This window comes from Puma concolor, chromosome C1, assembly GCF_028749965.1.
Source record: "Puma concolor isolate L17-30 chromosome C1, mPumCon1.1.hap2, whole genome shotgun sequence".
NCBI classification, from domain to species: domain Eukaryota; kingdom Metazoa; phylum Chordata; class Mammalia; order Carnivora; family Felidae; genus Puma; species Puma concolor.
This window is the reverse complement of record NC_141674.1, coordinates 111300144-111319072: the sequence shown is the minus strand read 5'-3', so window position 1 is coordinate 111319072 and position 18929 is coordinate 111300144. Positions and strand designations below refer to the sequence as shown.

Genomic DNA, 18929 nt, shown 5'->3' with positions numbered 1-18929 from the left:
GTGTTCAGCTACATGTATATTTGCTGGGTTACCAGATTTGTATATTTATCTTTACTAGATGATCCCAGACAATTTTCCAAAGTAGTTCTAACTTATATACCCATCAGCTGTGTAAGGATTCCTGGTGCTCCATGTTTTGACCAGTATTTATTGTCAGTCTGTTAATTTGGTACATGTGAACTGCCATCCCTTGTGGCTTTCATTTGGAGAGTTTATCACATTTATATCTAATACAAAATTATTAGTGAAGTAGGATTAACATCTGCCATTTTAATTCCCTTGTTTCTCCTGTATATTTTTGACTTACTTTCTCAGTGGTTGTCCTGATGATTATCATTAACACTTATTTATGACAGTTTAGTTTGGGTTAATAATAACTTAATAGTATACAAAAACTTTGTTCCTATGGAGCTGTGGTTCCCCCCCTCCCCCGCTTACTTTCATTATCATATAGTTTGCATGTTTATACATTTTATGCCTGTCAACACAGATTTATAATTATTACTGTTTGTAATTATTTTTAAACCGGGGGCAGGGGGAAGGAGCTCTAAACCAGAAATACATCGATATTATCTTTTATATTTACCTACTTACCTTTACTGCTTTTTATTTCTTCATGTGGATTTGAGTTACTGTCTAGTGCCCTTTCATTTCAGCCAGAGGACTCACTTTAGTATTTCTGATAGAATGGCTCTGGAGCTACAAACTTCTTAGGTAATATGTAAATTTCTCCTTCATTTTTTTCATGAATAGTTTTGCTTGGATATAAAATTCTTGCTTGACAGTTTTTTTTCTTCTCATATTTTTCTTTGAATATATTGTCTCACCGCCTTTTAGCTTCCATGTTTTGTGATGAGAAATTAGCTGTTAATCTTGAGAATCCCTTATCTGACGAGTCGCCATCTCTAGTCTTTTGGGAGTTTGATTATGATGTTGGGTCTCTTGAGTTTATCCTACTTAGAGTCCATTGAGCTTCTTGAATGTATAGACTAATGTTTTTCACTAAATTTGAGAAGTTCTGTTTCTTTAAGTATTATTTCTGCCTCTTTCTCTATCCTCTTGGGACCCCCATTGTGTGTGTTAGTATATTTGATGGTTTCCCACAGTTCTCTGAGGCTCTGTTTATTTTTCTTCATTGTTCTTTCTGCTCCTGGATAATCTCAAGACTGGATAATCTCAACTGATTTATCTTCACTTGACCTGATTATCTTTTCTGCTGCTAAAACCTGTGGTTGAACCTATCTAGTGAATTTTCATTTATTGAAGCTATTGTGTTTTCAACAGATTTTTCTGTTTGGTTCTTTTGTATAATTTGGTTAATTTGTATAATTTGTATAATTAATTTATTAATCATCTCTAATTTTTTGGAACATCATTCACATACTTGCCTTTAGTTCTGTTAGACATGATTTCCTTTGTTCCTATTCGAACATATTTAAGAGATCTGATATAAATTCCTTGTGTCTAGGCCTCCACAAGTATAGTTTCTATTGATTGCTTTTTCATCCTATATATGGGTTTTGTATATTTGGTATTTTGCATGTCCCATTTTCATTGAAAACTGAACATTTCAAGTAATGTAGTGTGGCAACTCTGGAAATCCGTTTTCCCCCCTTCCCAGGGTTCGTTGCTGGTGCTTATTGTAGTAGTTGTTTGTTTTTGGACTTCTAAACCAGTTCTGTGAAGTCTGCATATTTGGTATGCCTGCTTAGCTTAGTCGTCAGCTAAAATTGAACAGAGATTTCTTAAGTGTTCAAAACCACAAAGATTTCCAGTCTTTGCCAGAGGCCTCTGGGTGCCTATTGGGACACATCCTCAACAGTCAGCCAGGCAGTTTACAACTGTACCTTAGTCTGCACTTCTCTGTTGCATAGGGCTTCAAGATCAACAAGAGGTGAGAGTTTTGGCTTTATTAGGGCTTTCTTACTTATGTACGCAACACAGAGCATGCTCAGAGCCTTACACGTACTATTCTCATGGCCTTTTGTCTTCCCAGGAATCTGTCTTTTCTTTTCACAGCCTTCTATGGTTATCTCATTCTTCAGTATTTCTTGTTAAGATTTTTGTTTAATGTATTCTTTGCTCCATCTCAGACAGCCTCAGAAAGCTTAACACATTTTTCAAGGACTGCCAAGGAGAAGCTTTTAGCATGGGGTAAGTTCAAGTGAGATTGAATAGAGACAGGCCTATACAGTACTGTCTTCAAATGATTTGGAATGAACTTTGAAAGACCTCCAGCCTTGTTCTCCTTACTCTAGTATGGCAGTGCAGGCTGTTATTTTTTGAGACTAATGGGGAACAGGAGAATGGGAATAGAAGTCCAAATGCCTCAAAGTTCACTGTTCTTATCAACATTCAACCATTTTTTGTTGACTTTTAGGTGCTCCTTGGGTTGCTGTAAGCCTTTGGTTAATTTTTGGAGTTCTGAAAAAAGTTGATTCAATTTTTATCACTTTTTTGGTTGCTTTTATCAAAAGGCAGACTTTCAGAGCTCCTTACTCTGCCATTTTTGTTGGCGTTGCTCCTCATTGTGGTCTTATTTTGCATTTCCATAATTTAATGAAGTTGAGTACCATTTTGTGTATTTATGGTCATTTAGATATTCTCTTGTGATATGCTTATTTAAATACAGTAAAACCTTGGTTTTCAAGCATAATTCATTCCAGAAACATGCTTGTAATGCAAAACACTCGTGTATCAAAGCAAATTTCAAGAACCATTGACTTAGTTGTAATCATGTGACATTCAGCATTGCATATTACTCGTATTGCAAGACATTGCTTGTTTATCAGGTTAAAATTCATTAGAAATGTTTGCTCTTCTTACAGAACACTCGCAGAACAAGTTACTCACAATCCAAGGTTTTACTGTGTTTAGATTATTTGAAATTTTTCTTCTTGATTTATGGGCATTCTTTATGTGTACTAATAGTGTAACCTTTGTTGTATATGTTGCAAAACTTTCTACTTGAACCCTCTTAATGGTATCTTTTGTTTTCAGGCTGGTCAGTATTTTCTTCTATGGTTAATGCTTTTTGACCCCTATTAAGGTCACAAAGACATTTTTAAAATATGAGCTTTATTTTTTTTCGCATTCAAATCTATATTCCAGTAGAAATTTGTTTTATTTATGGTGTGAGATAGAGTTCAACTTTCACTTTTTTGTGCATATACAGTTACATCAGTTTGTTGTTGTTCTTGTTTAATGAAATGCACTGCTCTGCAATGCCATCTTTGCCAGATATGAGGTACTCATGTATGCGTGGATCTGTTTCTGGGTCTTCTAGTTTTTGACTCACCTGTTTGTCTATCTTAACATCCTACATAAATCTCAAATACTCTGGTTCTATATATAATAAGTCATGATATCCAGTAAGTCAAATCCTCCCACCTCATTCTTCAAGAGTGTCTTAGAGTACTTTTTTGTCCTTTATTTTCTCATATACATTTTAGAATGAGCTTGTCAAGTTTAGGAGGAAAAAAACATTTACTAGGATTTTATTTTTTATTTATTTATGTCTTAAAAATTTTTTGTTTATTGTGATATTTTGACATTTTTTTAAATGTTTATTTTTGAGAGAGAGAGAGATAGAGTGTGAGTGGGGGAGGGGCAGAGAGAGAGGGAGACACAGAATCCGAAGCAGGCTCCAGCCTCTGAGCTGTCAGTGTCAGCACAGAGCCCGGCACAGGGCTCAAACTCATGAACTGTGCGAGATCATGACCTGAGCTAAAGTCAGACGCTCAACTGACTGAGCCACCCAAGTTGCCCCTAGGATTTTATATTTGGGTTGTGTTTAATTTCTCATTTTTTTCCTCATAGAGATCTTAGATCTTATACATCTCTGTTAAAAGTTATTTTTAAAAATTTTTGTTTCCATTTGTTGCTGGTATCTAGAATTGCAGTTGATTTTTGTTCATTGTTGTATTCGGCTACCCTACTAATCTGTATATACTTTTGTATTTTCTGTATATGTAAGCATATCATTTACAAATAATGGCGATTTTACTTTTTTTTTCTAATTTTACATAATTTTTTTTTTTTCTTTTGCTGTTTACTGGGACTTCCATAATGTTGAACAGAAATGTTGATAGTGGACATTCTTGACTCAAAAGCAAAGTTTTCAGCATTTCACCACTAAGTATGATGTTTATTGTAGATATTTTTTAGATATTGTAGATATTTCCTCTTATTCAAATTAAGGAAGTTCCTTTTATTACTAGTTTCCTACTTTATTTTTTATTTTGTTTTTCATTTGGGGCCTGGCCTGGCCCTCCCTGCATGTCCTACTTTGCCCTGCCAACCACTTGGTGGCTCCACAGCCCTGCGACCCCGCCTCTCCTTACGTGCCCCATGCTTCAGGCCCCAGGCCACACCACTAGAAGTCTAGTTTGGTACTTAAAAAAAATCACTTGTGTTAAATTTTTTATGTTTTTGATATCTGCTGAGATGTATTTTCTCTTTTAGTATTTTAGTATCTTTAGTATCTTTAGTATTTTCTCTTTTAGTATTTTAGTATCTTTAGTATTTTCTCTTTTATTCTGTAAGTGTAGTTTAATTATATACCTAAATATAATTTCTGAATTATATAATCCAGCTTGGTCATGATTTATTATTCTTTTTTATATATTTCTGGATTTTTTGTGCTTAGTATTTATTTAAGAATTTTGTGTTTATGTTTTTGTGTGACATAATAGCTTGTAATATCTCTGTCAGATTTTGGTGTTGAGGCTATATTGGCTTACTAAAATGAGTTGGGTTTTGTTTTTTTCTTTTTTCATTTACCAGTAATGGTTTGTGTAAGATTGACCTTATTTCTTTCTTAAATGTTTGGTAGAATTCACTAGTGAAGCCTAATAGAAATTTCTTTGTGTTTAAATTATGACTTCAGTTTCTTTAAGAGTTATGGGACTGTAGGGGTGCCTGGGTGGCTCAGTTGGTTGAGTGTCTGACTTTGGCTCAGGTCATGATCTCATAGCTCGTGAATTTGAGCCCCATGTCAAGCTCTGTGCTGACAGCTCAGAGCCTGGAGCCTGCTTCAGATTCTGTATCTCCCTCTCTCTCTGCCCCAACCCACTCTCATTCTGTCTCTGTCTCTCTCAAAAATAAATAAACATTAAAAAAAAATAAAAAAAAAAAGAGTTATGGGACTGTTGACATTTTCTATTACTACTTTAATCAATGTTTTTGTTAAGGTGTCGCTAAATTTACTAACATATCATCATGAAGTTGTTTATACTACCCTCTCATTTTTTAAACAAAATTTTTAATGTTTATTTTTGAGAGAGAGATAGACACAGAGCATGAGTGGGAGTGGGGGGGTGGGTGGCAGAGAGAGAGGGAGACACAGAATCTGAAGCAGGCTCCAGGCTCTGAGCTGTCGGCACAGAGCCTGACATGGGACTTGAACTTACCGACTGCGAGATTATGACCTGAGCCACCCAGGTGCCCCGTACTACCCTCTCATTTTTTAAAATTGAGATGTAGGGGCTCCTGAGTGGCTCAGTCAGTTGAGCATCCAACTTAGGCTCAGGGCATGATTTCATAGTTTGTGAGCTCAAGCCCCACATTGGACCCCCCCATATTGGACTGACAGCTCAGAGCCTGGAGCTTGCTTTGGATTCTGTGTCTGCCTCTCCCCCACTCATGCTCTGTTCTCTCTCAAAAATAAATTAACATTAAAAAATAAGTAAAATTGAGATATAATTTATATAGTGCAACATGTTCAGATTTTAAGTGCACTGTATAATCAGTTTTGGAAAATGCTTTCATCACTTCAGTTAAAGTCTGCTGGATCTATATTGATGTCTTCTCTCTCTCTCTCTTTCTCTATCTTTTATAATTTTCTGACATTGTTTACTGTGCTTTCTCTTTTTTGCCTTTATCACCTCACTGGGAATTAAAGAAACATCTTTTAGGGGCACCTGGGTGGCTTAGTCAGTTGAGTGTCCAGCTCTTGATTTCAGCTCAGATCATGATCTCACAGTTCTTGAGATCAAGCCCCACATCGGGCTCCATGCTGACCGTACAGAGCCTGCTTAGGATTCTCTCTCTGTCTCTTTCTCTGTGTCTCTCTCTCTTTCTGTCCCTCTTTTGCTTGCATGCGCGTACTCACTCTTGCTTAAAATAAATATACATTAAAAAAAAGAAACATCTTTTAATGTTTTTCATCCTGTTTCTTTTCTGTTTCATTAATTTGTTCTTTATTGTGCTTACCTGTTACTTTATTTAATTTGTTGATTTTTTTTCCTAATTTCCTGAGATGTTTAGTTCATAATTTTTAGTCTTTCTAATATATGCATTTGAAATGATCAGATTCTATCTCAGCAAGACTTTGGCCTCATTGCACATGTTTTATATGTAGCATTTTCCTTGTCATTTGGTACAATGTATTTTCTAGTTTCCAGTGTGATGTCTTTGACTCTTTTTTAAAAAAATTTTTTTTTTTTTAACGTTTATTTACTTTTGGGACAGAGAGAGACAGAGCATGAACGGGGGAGGGGCAAAGAGAGAGGGAGACACAGAATCAGAAGCAGGCTCCAGGCTCTGAGCCATCAGCCCAGAGCCTGACGCGGGGCTCGAACCCACAGACCGCAAGATCGTGACCTGAGCTGAAGTCGGATGCTTAACCGACTGAGCCACCCAGGCGCCCCGTCTTTGACTCTTAAGTAATGTAGAAGTGATTCCAAATACACAGGGATTTTCTAGTTACGTTTTTGCTATTAATTTGTAGCTCAGTGGCTTTATGATTTGAGGATTTCTTCTGTATGATTTCAGAAATTTGAAATTTGTGGAGATTTACTTTTAGACCCAAATGTCATCAGTTTTGGTAAACATTTCATTTGGTTTTTTGTATTCTGTAGATATTAGGTATAGTCCATTGGTCATATTATGTGTTTTTGTCTGTTTTTCTATTAGTTACTGAGGGAATTGTATTAAAATATTTTTCTGTATTGTGATATCTTCCTCATCTCTGGTTTTGTCAAATTTTGCTTTATGTGTTTTGAGACTATACCATTAGGTACCTAAAACTTAGAAGCATATATATCCTACAACTGAATTTTTAATGATTTTTGTTGGGGGAACCTTTACCCAATATTAGTACATCTATGCCAGCTTTCCTTTTGGTTATTGTTAAATGGTATATTGTTTTTATCCTTCTATTTTCAATTTTTTCTATCCTTATATTTTAGTTCTATTAAAAAAATTTTTTTTAACATTTATTCATTTTTGAGAGACAGAGACAGTGGGGGAGGGGCAGAGAGAGAGAGGGAGACACAGAATCCAAAGCAGGCTCCAGGCTCTGAGCTGTCAGCACAGAGCCCAATGCAGGGCTCGAACCCACAAACTGTGAGATCATGACCTGAGCCGAAGTTGCACGCTTAACCAACTAAGCCACCCACGCACCCCAGTTCCATTTCTTATAAATAGGCTTATATCTGTTGGTTTTTACATTTTGTATAAGTCATTTAATTTGAACATTTAGTCCATTTATAGTTAACGTAATCACCAGTAAGACTGGCTTTTCTAGTGTTTCTGCTTATTTTATGTGTTCTGTTTCTTTTTTCTCCTTAGTTTCCTTCAGATGGAGAGGTTTTTATAATACCATCTTCCCTCTACTAGCTTGAACTATACACTTTTTTTTAAAGATTTTTAAATTTTTTTTTTTTTTAAATTTTTTTTTTTTCAACGTTTATTTATTTTGGGGACAGAGAGAGACAGAGCATGAACGGGGGAGGGGCAGAGAGAGAGGGAGACACAGAATTGGAAACAGCCTCCAGGCTCCGAGCCATCAGCCCAGAGCCTGACGCGGGGCTCGAACTCACGGACCGCGAGATCGTGACCTGGCTGAAGTCGGACGCTTAACCGACTGCGCCACCCAGGCGCCCCAAAGATTTTTAAATTTTTAAGTAATCTCTACACCCAGTGTGGAGCTCAAACTCACAACCCAAAGAACAGGAGTCACATGCTCCACTGACTGAGCCAGCCAGGAGCCCCTTGAACTATATACTTTTTTGCAGTTCTTTTAATGATTATCCTAGAGGTTACAGTATGCACTCCCGACTTTGCAAAGGCTAATACTAGTTGGTATATTTGCACCTACCACACAGTGCAAAAACATTAGAACAGTGCTTTTCAAACTTCAGCATACATAAAAGATTCACCTGGAGAACTTATTGAAGCATTCATTCCTGGGTCCCATTCGCATGGGCCAGTTCAGTAGGTGTATGTATGGTTGGGCCTAAGAGCCGACATTCCTAGCAGACTCCTTGCTGCATCTGCATAACCTCAGGTTGAGTACTGGCCTTAGAATTCACTGACTCCATTTATCCTTATCCCAGCCTGAATGGCTGTTGCTGTGGATTTTAGATATCTCTGTATTTTAAACCCCAGAAGTTCTTCTCCTACAATGGGATTGTTATCTATTTAGATTTGCTCATGTGGTTACCCTGCAATCTTCTCTGCATTTCTGAGCTTCCATATAGGATTATTTTCCTTCTGCCTAAAGAATATCCTTTAATTTTCCTTAGTGTAAGTTCACTAGTAACAATTTTTTTCAATTTTTCTCATCTACAAGTGTCTTTATCTGTAATATTAGGTATAATTCAGGTAACACAAAGTTTATCACTTTAACCATTTTTGAGTGGACGGTTCAGTGGTGTTAAGTGAATTCACAGTGTTGTGCAGCTGTCCATCTCCAGAAGTTTTGCATCATCCCAGACCAAAACTCTGTACCCATTAAATGGCAACTCCACCTTCCTTCCTCCCTCCAGTCCCTGACAACCTCTATTCTATTTTCTTTCTGTATGAACTTGCCTATTCTAGGTACTTTTAGAATCATATAATATTTTTCCTTTTTGTGCCTGGCTTATTTTACTTCGTATAATGTTTTCAAGTTTCATCCATGTCATAGCAGCTTTCAGAATTTCCTTCCTGTTAAGCTGAAAGAATTTTCCTGTGTGTGTGTGTGTGTGTGTGTATGTGTGTATACACACACACACACCATATTTTGTATATCTATTCATCTGTTAATGGACATTTGGCTTATTTCCATCTTTTGACTATTGTGAATAATGCCTGTGTGAACATTGGTGTACAAGTATCTGTTTGAGTCCCTGCTTTCTTTTGTGCATATATCCAGAAGTGGAATTTCTGGATCATATTGGTTGTGTCTTAACATAGTGCAACATTTTATTGTGTCAAACTCAAAAGTTTTCCTGAGAAAAAGCTTCAAAGCATACAGTTGGCTTGAAAACATGTAAGCTTCATCCACTTGGGATCAAGCCTCAGTTGACAAGGTTGATTTGGAGCATCCTTTATGCAAAGTTGTGAAGTATCAAAACCACACTCTATGATTAGTTAACTTTCAAGAAGCACTAGTATTTTTCTTAGAATTGCCCTCATGGAGAGAAGTCTAGGTGTAGGTTATTTGTGAGTTTTAAGCTAAAGTTTTTCAGGTGCTTATCATAGGTAGATGTTTTAGAAGTCCTCTAAACTGTAGTTTTACAAAAAATCACAAATAAGTATTTTAGCTTCTCACAGGTTTTTAGTAGACCCTTTCAGTTCTAAAAAATTGTGATTGGTATGTGATATGTAATGAGCAGCCATTACCGCTAATTTGCTCTGAGTTTATTTCAGTTTCCCTCAGAACTTGAGAGTATTGTGTCTTATTTTCTTTTTACCAAACAGGATTTGCCCAATAACATGATCCATCAGGTGCCAATTAAATCACTCCCTCAAGAATGGCTTTGGTGTGAAACGTGGTGTGATGATGCCTCTAAGAAAAGGGCTAAAACAATAGATTTGGTAAGCTGTCTGTGGTTCTTTTCTACATCTTATTCCAGTGTGATTTATGACTAGATCGTTATTAACACACAGATTCTTCTTTAGTCTTCTCTGTAGTTGTGCAGTTGGGGGACTGTAGCACATCCTGTAGTAACATCCACAGATCTCTGTTGCATGCAGCAGGCAGCCAGGTTCTCTGGTGTCTGATGGGGCTGTTTCACTACTTACACTACTTGTCCATGGATTATCTCTGTGCCTTGTAATTTTATCAAAGGAACTTTCAGTTCCTGCTTTCCAGTCATTCTCCACAATTTTTTAGAAGCTTTATGTGACCCACTACCACATTGCTTCTGCTGGTCTCTCATTTGGTTCTTCAGTGTTGTTCTTTTTGTTCAGTTGGGACTTAGAATCCAAGAACAGACACATCTTTGAATTCTGTATAATGTGCCCTGTCTTCAGCTTGGTTGAAGCATGTGATTTGGGTTTTACAGTGTAATAATCCAATGACCAAAGAGCCCAAGCTGGAAGCAGCTGTTCGAATTGTCCCAGAGTGGCAGGACTACGACCAAGAGATCAAGCAGCTACAGACCCAGTTCCAGAGGGAGAAAGAGACAGGAATGCTGGACAAGAAGACAACACAGGAGCCACGCTGGGAAGGTAGGTCCAGCGGTCAGCCTTAGGGAAGTACTTATTTGCATTTCTGATTTGTGTTTGTTGCAAAAACAACAGAATAATGAATAAAAGGAATCTCAGCCCTTCCATCCTGACATCAACCAGTGTATATTTTTACTTTGCTTTTTTAGTTGGCCTTCTAAACGTATGTATTAATACAGTTGCTGCCCCCTTTTCTTTTCCCTTATTTTATTTTATTTTATCTTTTTGAGAAAAGGTGCGTTGAGAATTCTGTTATTTAGGCTCATGAATTTTGTGATATATAAGCTAAGCCTGACATTACTTTGGGGATCTTTTGTCAGATTCCTTGGTTTTTTATTAAATCTGTCCAGGCATTATTAAATGAACATATTTAGGGTCAAGACAAAGTGTATATTGATTTTGAAAAAAAAAGTGTTCTTTCAAAGAAGAATATTGGAGTGGACTTATTTAATTTAGGCTAAGAATAGAAGGGACTAAATCTTCATGTAATATTTTCCCCACTCTTATGTAAATCTCTAATGGTATACAGTTGACAAAAATCATTAGAATACAATAGTGACCATTTGTAAACTATTAATAAGCTGAATTCTGGATTTTTAACATTATTCAGCTCAAAACTAATTCTAAGAAGTCAGTTACAGAACATGGATCTTGAGTGATTCACCTAATCATCCCGAAGACTGTACTATGTTGTTAAGTATCATAAAATAATAATAATAAAATAAAAATAATAAAAATAATTCAAATTCGCTATTAACACCTGAAGGATTTCTATCGATACGTGGGTAAATAATGTACAATTCTGTTCAAATAAGAGGAAAACACAAATAAATGAAGTTGAGAAAACAGCAGTCACATTAAAGGAATCTGTTGTTAATAAATATTCCCTTGAGGGGCACCTGGGTGGCTCAGTTGGTTAAACGCCCAACTTTGGCTCCGGTCATGATCTCATGGCTTGTGAGTTCGAGCTCCGCGTTGGGCTCTATGCTGACAGCCTGGAGCCTGCTTCAGATTCTGTGTCTCCCTCTCTGCCCCTCCCCTTCTCGTGCTCTCTCTCTCTCTCTCTCAAAAATAAACATTAAAAAAATATATATATACACTCCATTGAAAAAATGTGCATATTGATACTGATAATGCTATTTGTTGGGAAGATGATGAGGAAAGTGCTCTGGGTCTACCTTGCCAAAGCTCTGTATATTAGAACAGTCCTTGTTAAAAAGCAGAAACCATTAACATGTTTATACCCTCAGTAATTCCTTTCTTGAGAATTTACCTTAAATAAGTTCACATAAGAAAAAAGTAATAAAAATGGAGAAATTTATTATTTATAAACCAAAATTACTTTTTTTAATTATTATTTTTTTAATGTTTATTTTTGAGAGAGAGAGAGAGTGCTAGTGGGGGAGGGACAGAGAGAGAGGAAGACGCAGAATCCGAAGCAGGCTCCAGGCTCTGAGCTGTCAGCATAGGGCCTGATGTGGGCTCAAACCCATGAAACATGAGGTCATGACCTGAGCCGAGTCAGACACTTAACCGACTGAGCCACCCAGGTGCTCCTGAACCAAAATTATTTTTTTAAGTTTATTTTTTTATTTTGAGAGAGAGTGTATGCGTGAGCAAGTGGGGGAGTGGCAGAGAGGGAGAGAGAATCCCAAGCAGGCTCCGTGCCATCAGCACAGAGCCCTATGTGAGGCTCGATCCCATGAACCATGAGATCATGACCTGAGCCAAAGTCAAGAGTTAGATGCTTAACTGACTGAACCACCCAGGCTCCCCAGTAAACCAAAATTATTAACAGTTTAAACATCTAGGAATAGAGAGTGGTAAATGAGCTACACTTTTACTTAGGAAAATGTGTTTGTGTGTTATTAAATGAAAAAAGAAGAATCTTGACTAAAAATGTGTATATTTTTACCAGAAGTAAAGATTGTATTTGTGAAACAGTTCTGCAGGAATAGGGATATGCAGGTGGTTTCAGTGTTTTTAAAAACAAAATGGTCTTTTTTGTTTTGTTTTTGCTTTCAAAATATAATACAAACACTCCACACCAAAGCTCCTAAAAATTTCAAAATAGAGATAAAATGGAGGTGGGGCCACAATTAATAGGTTACAGTACCAGAAAAAATATTCAGTCTGTATTTTTGTCACTTGAGGATAAAACCATTTTATTTTCAATTGTTCTCCTTTTCCACAGGACCTCAGAAACGAGAAGAATTATGATCTTCACAGGAGGACAGGAAATTGCACCATTTGAAAAACACTTTTTGTATTAAATGCTAGTTTTTTCTGATCTGTCTTTACAACTGCTGATAAACTGGCTGGGCAGGCGTGCCACATCTTTTGATTCTGAGCATTTGATTTTGACTTCTACACGCCAGTGGGCTCTGGATCTTTGGAGTCAAGGCTCTATTGGATTTGTACCTCAGAGGAAGACAAGTGGCTGATCTTTTGGGACTCTGTAAAGAGCAGTCTTCTAACCAGAAGGGAAAATGGCAGAGGCAACTGGAAGAAAATGAGTCCTGTGGTGCCCACACCAAGAGCACACACATGCTGCATCACCATGGGAAGTCGACCCGCCAGAGCTGCCATGTTCTTCCTTACCTCAGTTTACTGATAGCGGAGCTCAGTCTGCAGCCTGTGCTGTGGTGGCAGAAGCTTTGTCCGAGGTCCACACACCTTGAGGTTTATGCCAGTGCGTCCTGTGTCCTTGTGTTCTCTTCCCCAGCAGTGGGTTCATTGTTAAATGGAAACCCAACCAACAATCATGTGTCTTTGAGATTGGCTCCAGGCAATTAATTTGGGGACAAGATGGGGTGGGTTGGGATGAGGGTAGGAAACATATCAGGAGTAGGAGGACTTTAGGGTATTTTGGGGGAGGTGAAGAAGACAGAAATTGGCCATTCCCTGTTATAAACCGTCAGTACCACGTGACTAATTTAAAATGAAAACATTCTTATTCCCCACCCAACCCCAGTAAACTTCTTAGGAAATTGTTTTGTAAATAATTTTTCTATTTGTGAAAGTCTTTACTTTTTCTTCCCACTTTCTTAAAAAAAAAAAAAAAGTCTGTTATTGATTTCCTCACTGGATACAGCCATAGTGAGCCCCTCTGGTGATCCATCTTGAGGGGCTCCAGTCTCCCTCGGGAAGGTCATCACATCATCCACCTTCTGCTCCTCTGGGTAGGGGGCAGGGGGTTCTTTCGCAGACCCAGGCAAAGTTGGCTTTGACTTTTCTCTACGCAGGACTCCCAGAGCTGAGAAGAGGAGAGATGTTGACTGTAATCCGTGTTCCTCTGTACGTGGTCCTCTATTCCTTTTAGTTCAGTGCTGTGGGCTGCCTCTGGTTTGCCGAAATTGCCGGCACACCACTCTTCTGACAGCACATAGTTGCATCTTGAAGCAGCATCAGCCCTGCTCTTAGTGTCTTTACTTCAGTGGCCCAGAGTGGCCCTTCTGGAGTGCCCTCTCCTGGTGAGTGGGCAGTGTTGGGAGGCACCCAGAGGGAGTCTTCTGGTGTGTTTTCGGCCTACATGGGCGTGAGGCTCTAGGGCCTTCCCTCTGTCTGCCCAGGCTGCAGGGTACACAAGAACACTCCTGTGGACTGTGCCTCCTTCCATTGCAAAACCATTTTTGTCCCTAATATTTTGCCTGCTTTTTACAAATGTGAGGAGGGGCTGCAAATGATAGCTGATTCCTCGCTCTTCTAAGCCAGGGAACATAGGTTTTCAGTCTTTTTTAGAAATCAAAGTCTTATGGCAAATATCAAGTAATTTATTTTTTTTCTATAGTCACATAAGCAAAAGTTAGCTTAGGAGTCTCTCAGTCAGTCAGAAGGAGCTTTTATAATTCCATTAAAAGTTGGGAAGAAGGGAGCTCAAATTTTTAGATAAATGGATCCAAGACTGAAAAGGTCCCTCAGAGTCATTGCTGTTGACAAAGGCTGTAGCTTGATTCCCCCCCTGCCCTGCCACTCACTTGTCAGAGCAGCTGAAGGGATAGAATCAATGAGAACAAAAAACATTTGTTTAGCCTCATCTTGGATCGAAGAAAAGCTGTCAGAGAGCCTTCTGCCACCACCACTTCAGTCTACACCCGTGAACAGAACTGTGTACTTTCCGAGTTGATTTTCTGGGAGATTGAGTGGGAAATACTAAAGTCAATGGGGTGTGCTTTTTAAATACTGGTTCCCTTGGGACATGGAGCATGCCACCTTTCTCCATGTCTTTCCACTAGGTCTCTTATGCATATTCCATGTGAGGAACATACAGTGTGATATCTGTTCTCCGTGTAGTGTGTGTCCTCACTGCTCTTGTCCATCACCACCCTAAGCACAAGTCTTGTCAGTAGTTGTTTCTAAGTGTGTAAGACCTCGTTTGCTTTTGAAGTGGTGTAGGGCCTTCCTTCCTTCTCTTGGTACACGTGGCAACAGTATCTTTCAGGATGAACCTCTAATGTCCTAGGAAATGATAATACCACTAAAATTTGGTCTTGGTCAGCTTTGTCCATTGACTCTACTGTGCGAAAGCAAATTGTGACCCAAAAGATAGAGATTTTTTTCCCAAGAAGCAAGAGTTGATGGCACTGAAATGCTCAAGGTTCTGGAAACTGTTCACAGTGCATTGTTTTTAACCATCATTTTTATGGAACGGGATTTGTTGTCTCTCATCATGCCATAATGGGAAATTTTCTTTATGAATCAGGGCCAGTGTGATGTGAAATAATGTGACATGTCCGAATGACATGCAACATGTGAGTTTTTGTGTTCTATGAACAGTGGTATTTGAGACCAAACCCCATTCACACAGTCTGCTGCTGGAGCTGAGAAGGCATGCCTAAGTGTGTTTTACAATTGAACTCAGTACTGACCACACCGAGAATGATGACACATTAGTTTCCCATAAGGATGATAAGGTGTCGAATCTCAAGATGTGGCGTTTCTAACGGAAACATGCAGATGTTTGCCTACCTACTATATGTATATGCCTCGCGGTAGGCCCTTGTTTCATGAACTCAGCTCGTGGGAGAGCAAAGATTTTACATATGTTTCAGAAATCGTTTCCAGGAACGGAGCTTAATGAACTCTGCTCTCCTCCAGTCCTCATGCTGTGAACCATGTGGAGGCTGTACTTGAAGGAACAACTTCTGTCTGGTTGCAGGACGTGGTCCCTGAACGAAGGTCCGGAAGCTGGCGGTGTGAGTGGGGTTTTCAGAAGGGACGGGCCCAGCTAATAGGAAGGAAATTCCGTTGTCCTTTAGCTGGGAATCATACTTGACTGCCACTGTAATTTGGAACAAGTCAGACACCACCCTCCTACGATTGAGTAAAATTCCTCTTACCTTACATCTCCCCTGTGAGTAAACTCGGGTACTTGAAAGTAGCCCTTTTCTAAAATTGCCATGAATGAGTCACAAGGGAATTTCTAGTGTGTTTTTCTGATTCCAATGTTAATGCTAATGGTGTCAGATTTCATGGAGATGGAAATGTTCTGCTAAATCACCTGGTAAACTGGTAGATCATTTGGTAAATGGAAAGTTTTTCTTGGCAACAACAAATGGAAGGTGCATTGTGCACAAAGTAATTTAAGTGTATATTCAACTGTTGTATAATTTTAATAATTTTTTAAGTATTTGATTTTATGGGGACATTTTTGTGGGATGATTAGAGTTAAATATAGCTGTCATGTGTCTAGTTTGGTGGGATAACATTTTTTACTTAAATTCATGTTTTCCCTGTCTTGATGTAGTGGGGGAAGATCTCAATCACAACTTTGGTAATTGCCTGATTGAATTCAAGCAAATTTGACTTCATTAACTCAGGTTGTAATTAATATTTCAGACTATCTGGAGTATACCAATTTCTCTTTCATTTGCTATTTGATTTCTTGATCTAATTCAGAAATGACACTTGTGGGTAGTAGTGAGTCAGTGCACTAAGTAGATGGTCTCTCCCCTTCAGGGTGCCATTGAGTGCTGACAGTTTATAAAACGAAACCACAAAATCAGCTTCAAGCAGCGGCATGCTCCCCAAAAGTAGCACATTAAGCTTAAACTCCCTGATACTGATTTTGCAAGCAAGAGGCTGTCTCCTGAATCTTAAATTACCTAGCAACATAGAGGCCAAATGTGGAAGATTTAAGAAGAAACAAGTTGGGGTATGAGCTAAGGCCTTCATCCCACCTGTAATTTATGCATTGCCTTATTCGTCATTATTTAGATGTCCAGAGAAGTGGGCATAAATCCTCGTCAGAGTAAAAGTAGCAAAATTCAAGGCAAATGATTTGGGAAAAAGATTATCAACACTATGTTTTCCAACCAGTTATCCTTGATGATAATGAGGTAAACAGAAAAAATGAAAAATACTAGAATTTTTAAAGGAAAGTATGTATTTAGAAAACCTTCTTTATAACTATTCTGTTTTACTGTAATCCTGCTCGTTAAATGCAACATAGGTGCAGGTGCTGCCCCTTGCTTGGGAACAAGTACCGGGGCCCTAGGTGTCTGCAGAGCCCTCTGCACCCGAAGTGAGTGGAGAATGAATTTCCTGGTACTGTAATGAAAATAAGGTCTGCTCAACACAATAAACTTTTACTTGTCTTCTTTAAAACTGTCTGGTTGGTCATTCGGCTTTTATGTTTAGGTCATTCGGCTTTTTATGTTCTTTTATGAAGGACATATCATTAGAGCTCAAAATCCCACCCTTTCATCTGACAGAAGAAGCAAGCCTGCAGGAAGGAGAGCTTTACCTGCACATTTGGTCTGGTGATGGAGCTGGGTCCAGTTCCACCAAGTCTCACAATAGCACCCATGCCTCTTGAAGGTTGCCAGCCTTGGAGAACTGCCACAGGCAGGATCTTGTAGGCAAGCTGCCCCAGGGGAGCTCACCATAATGGGCAGGGTGGCAGAGTTTGAACATTTTGCAGATTCTCTAAACTATTCTGGGGCCAGACTTGAAGATATGGTTCCTGACATTCAGATGCTCATTGGACACTGCCAGCCAGTGTATGGAGTGCTCCTGCTGAGGTGGAGGTCAGGGAGGGGGACTTGGTGGCTGTGAGAAGGCAGCAGAGGGCCCCTCAGGTGGAAGACAGGAGGGATTTCTTTGGTAGTCAGGAAAAGCTTCTACAAGGAGATGATGCTTAAAATGACGTCTGCGGAATTATCCAGGTAGGGTGTGGGAGGCGGGGATAGAGGGAGGAGCAGGAGCTAGTTTGTCTCATTTAGGGAGCTGCAAGTGAACCTAGAGTCCATAGCCAGGAGAGAAATTCTGAGGCAGGGATCTGAGTTTGATCCCAGGGCCACAAGAAAGCCCGAGTGGTTTTTAACTGGGTACTGACAGGAAGTTGGCTTTTTCTTGTAATAAACTTTACTGGTAAATAGCACATCTAGGCCCAAGTACACAAACATACATCTTGGTAGGTTTTCAAGGTGAACAGACTTAACCATCATCAAGATAAATAAAAAGAAAATTGGATTTTTTTAAAGTTTATTTAGTTTTGAGAGAGGGAGCTAGAGTGTGTGTGAGCTGGGGAGAGGCAGAGAGAGAATCCAAGGCAGGCTCTGCACTGGGGCTTGAGCTCATGAACCGTGAGATCATGACCGGAGCTGAAATCAAATGCGATGCTCAACCGACTGAGCCACCCAGGGGCCCCAAGGAGGTTGAATTTTATTTTAAACAACATTTAAACATCTGGCTTCCTGTAATGGCCAGAGTGTCTTGTATCAGACTAACTCTCCTACCGATAATTATATACATTTTATATACATTTTTGAAATGCACTGTAAATTTTGAAATGCACTGTAAAGTGAGGAAAGTGACCAGAGACAAGCAAAACTGGAGGGGACTCATCCACTGAAAGAAGAGTAACACACTGGACAAGATCACATTTAAGTGACGGTTCCTCACATAGCCCCACAGGGAATACAACAAAAAGTGGCAATCTCACAAGGTTGAGGAGCCAACTCAGAATTCAGGGTTGTTGGAGCAGCTTGGAAATTGAAAGGGAAATCCCAGAAAGAGGAAAACACAGAGCCTTGAGTTCACCTGTCATACTCCCCTCCAATTCTTGGTTGACTCCTCCTAAATTATGCATGAGTTGGGTAGGATTCCAGAGAGCCCAACAGAAAGCAACTGGAAGTCTGGAGAAGGTCAGTAGAGATTTCAGCAGATGTCTGGTGCTGGGGAGGGAAAGTTTGGAATTTATGACCCACCAGGTTAGAGAGACATAGTGAATTTTGGGGGCTTTCATTGAAAACCTGGAAAGCCATGCTTTAGAATGAGAACCACATCTGAGAACACTGGTTGAGGCCCTAGGACTAAGGGCAAAACTAAAACAGACCCACTCTACTAAAGCCTAAAATTGAGCCTTCAAAAAAATCAAGGCAATCTGCTAGTAACTTGACTGCCTACTAAACAAAACTCAACAATTCAAAGTCTCCACACTGTATCACCCAGAATGTCCAGTATACAATTACAAATCAGGAGCCATCAGA

General features: G+C 39.0%; 1 protein-coding gene across 2 annotated transcripts in view; it reads left to right on the top strand.

Annotated features, from left to right (window-relative positions):
- UGGT1 (UDP-glucose glycoprotein glucosyltransferase 1) overlaps window positions 1-17043 on the top strand; it is a 113528-nt gene extending 96485 nt beyond the window's left edge. For both annotated transcript variants that reach the window (XM_086718294.1, XM_025934966.2), the window contains 3 exons: window positions 9688-9804; window positions 10275-10440; window positions 12632-17043. In XM_086718294.1, coding sequence (XP_086574420.1) covers window positions 9688-9804; window positions 10275-10440; window positions 12632-12657 — 309 coding nt within the window. In that variant the 3' untranslated portion in view covers window positions 12658-17043. The remainder of the gene's footprint in view (window positions 1-9687; window positions 9805-10274; window positions 10441-12631) is intronic.
- Window positions 17044-18929: the final 1886 nt, after the last annotated feature.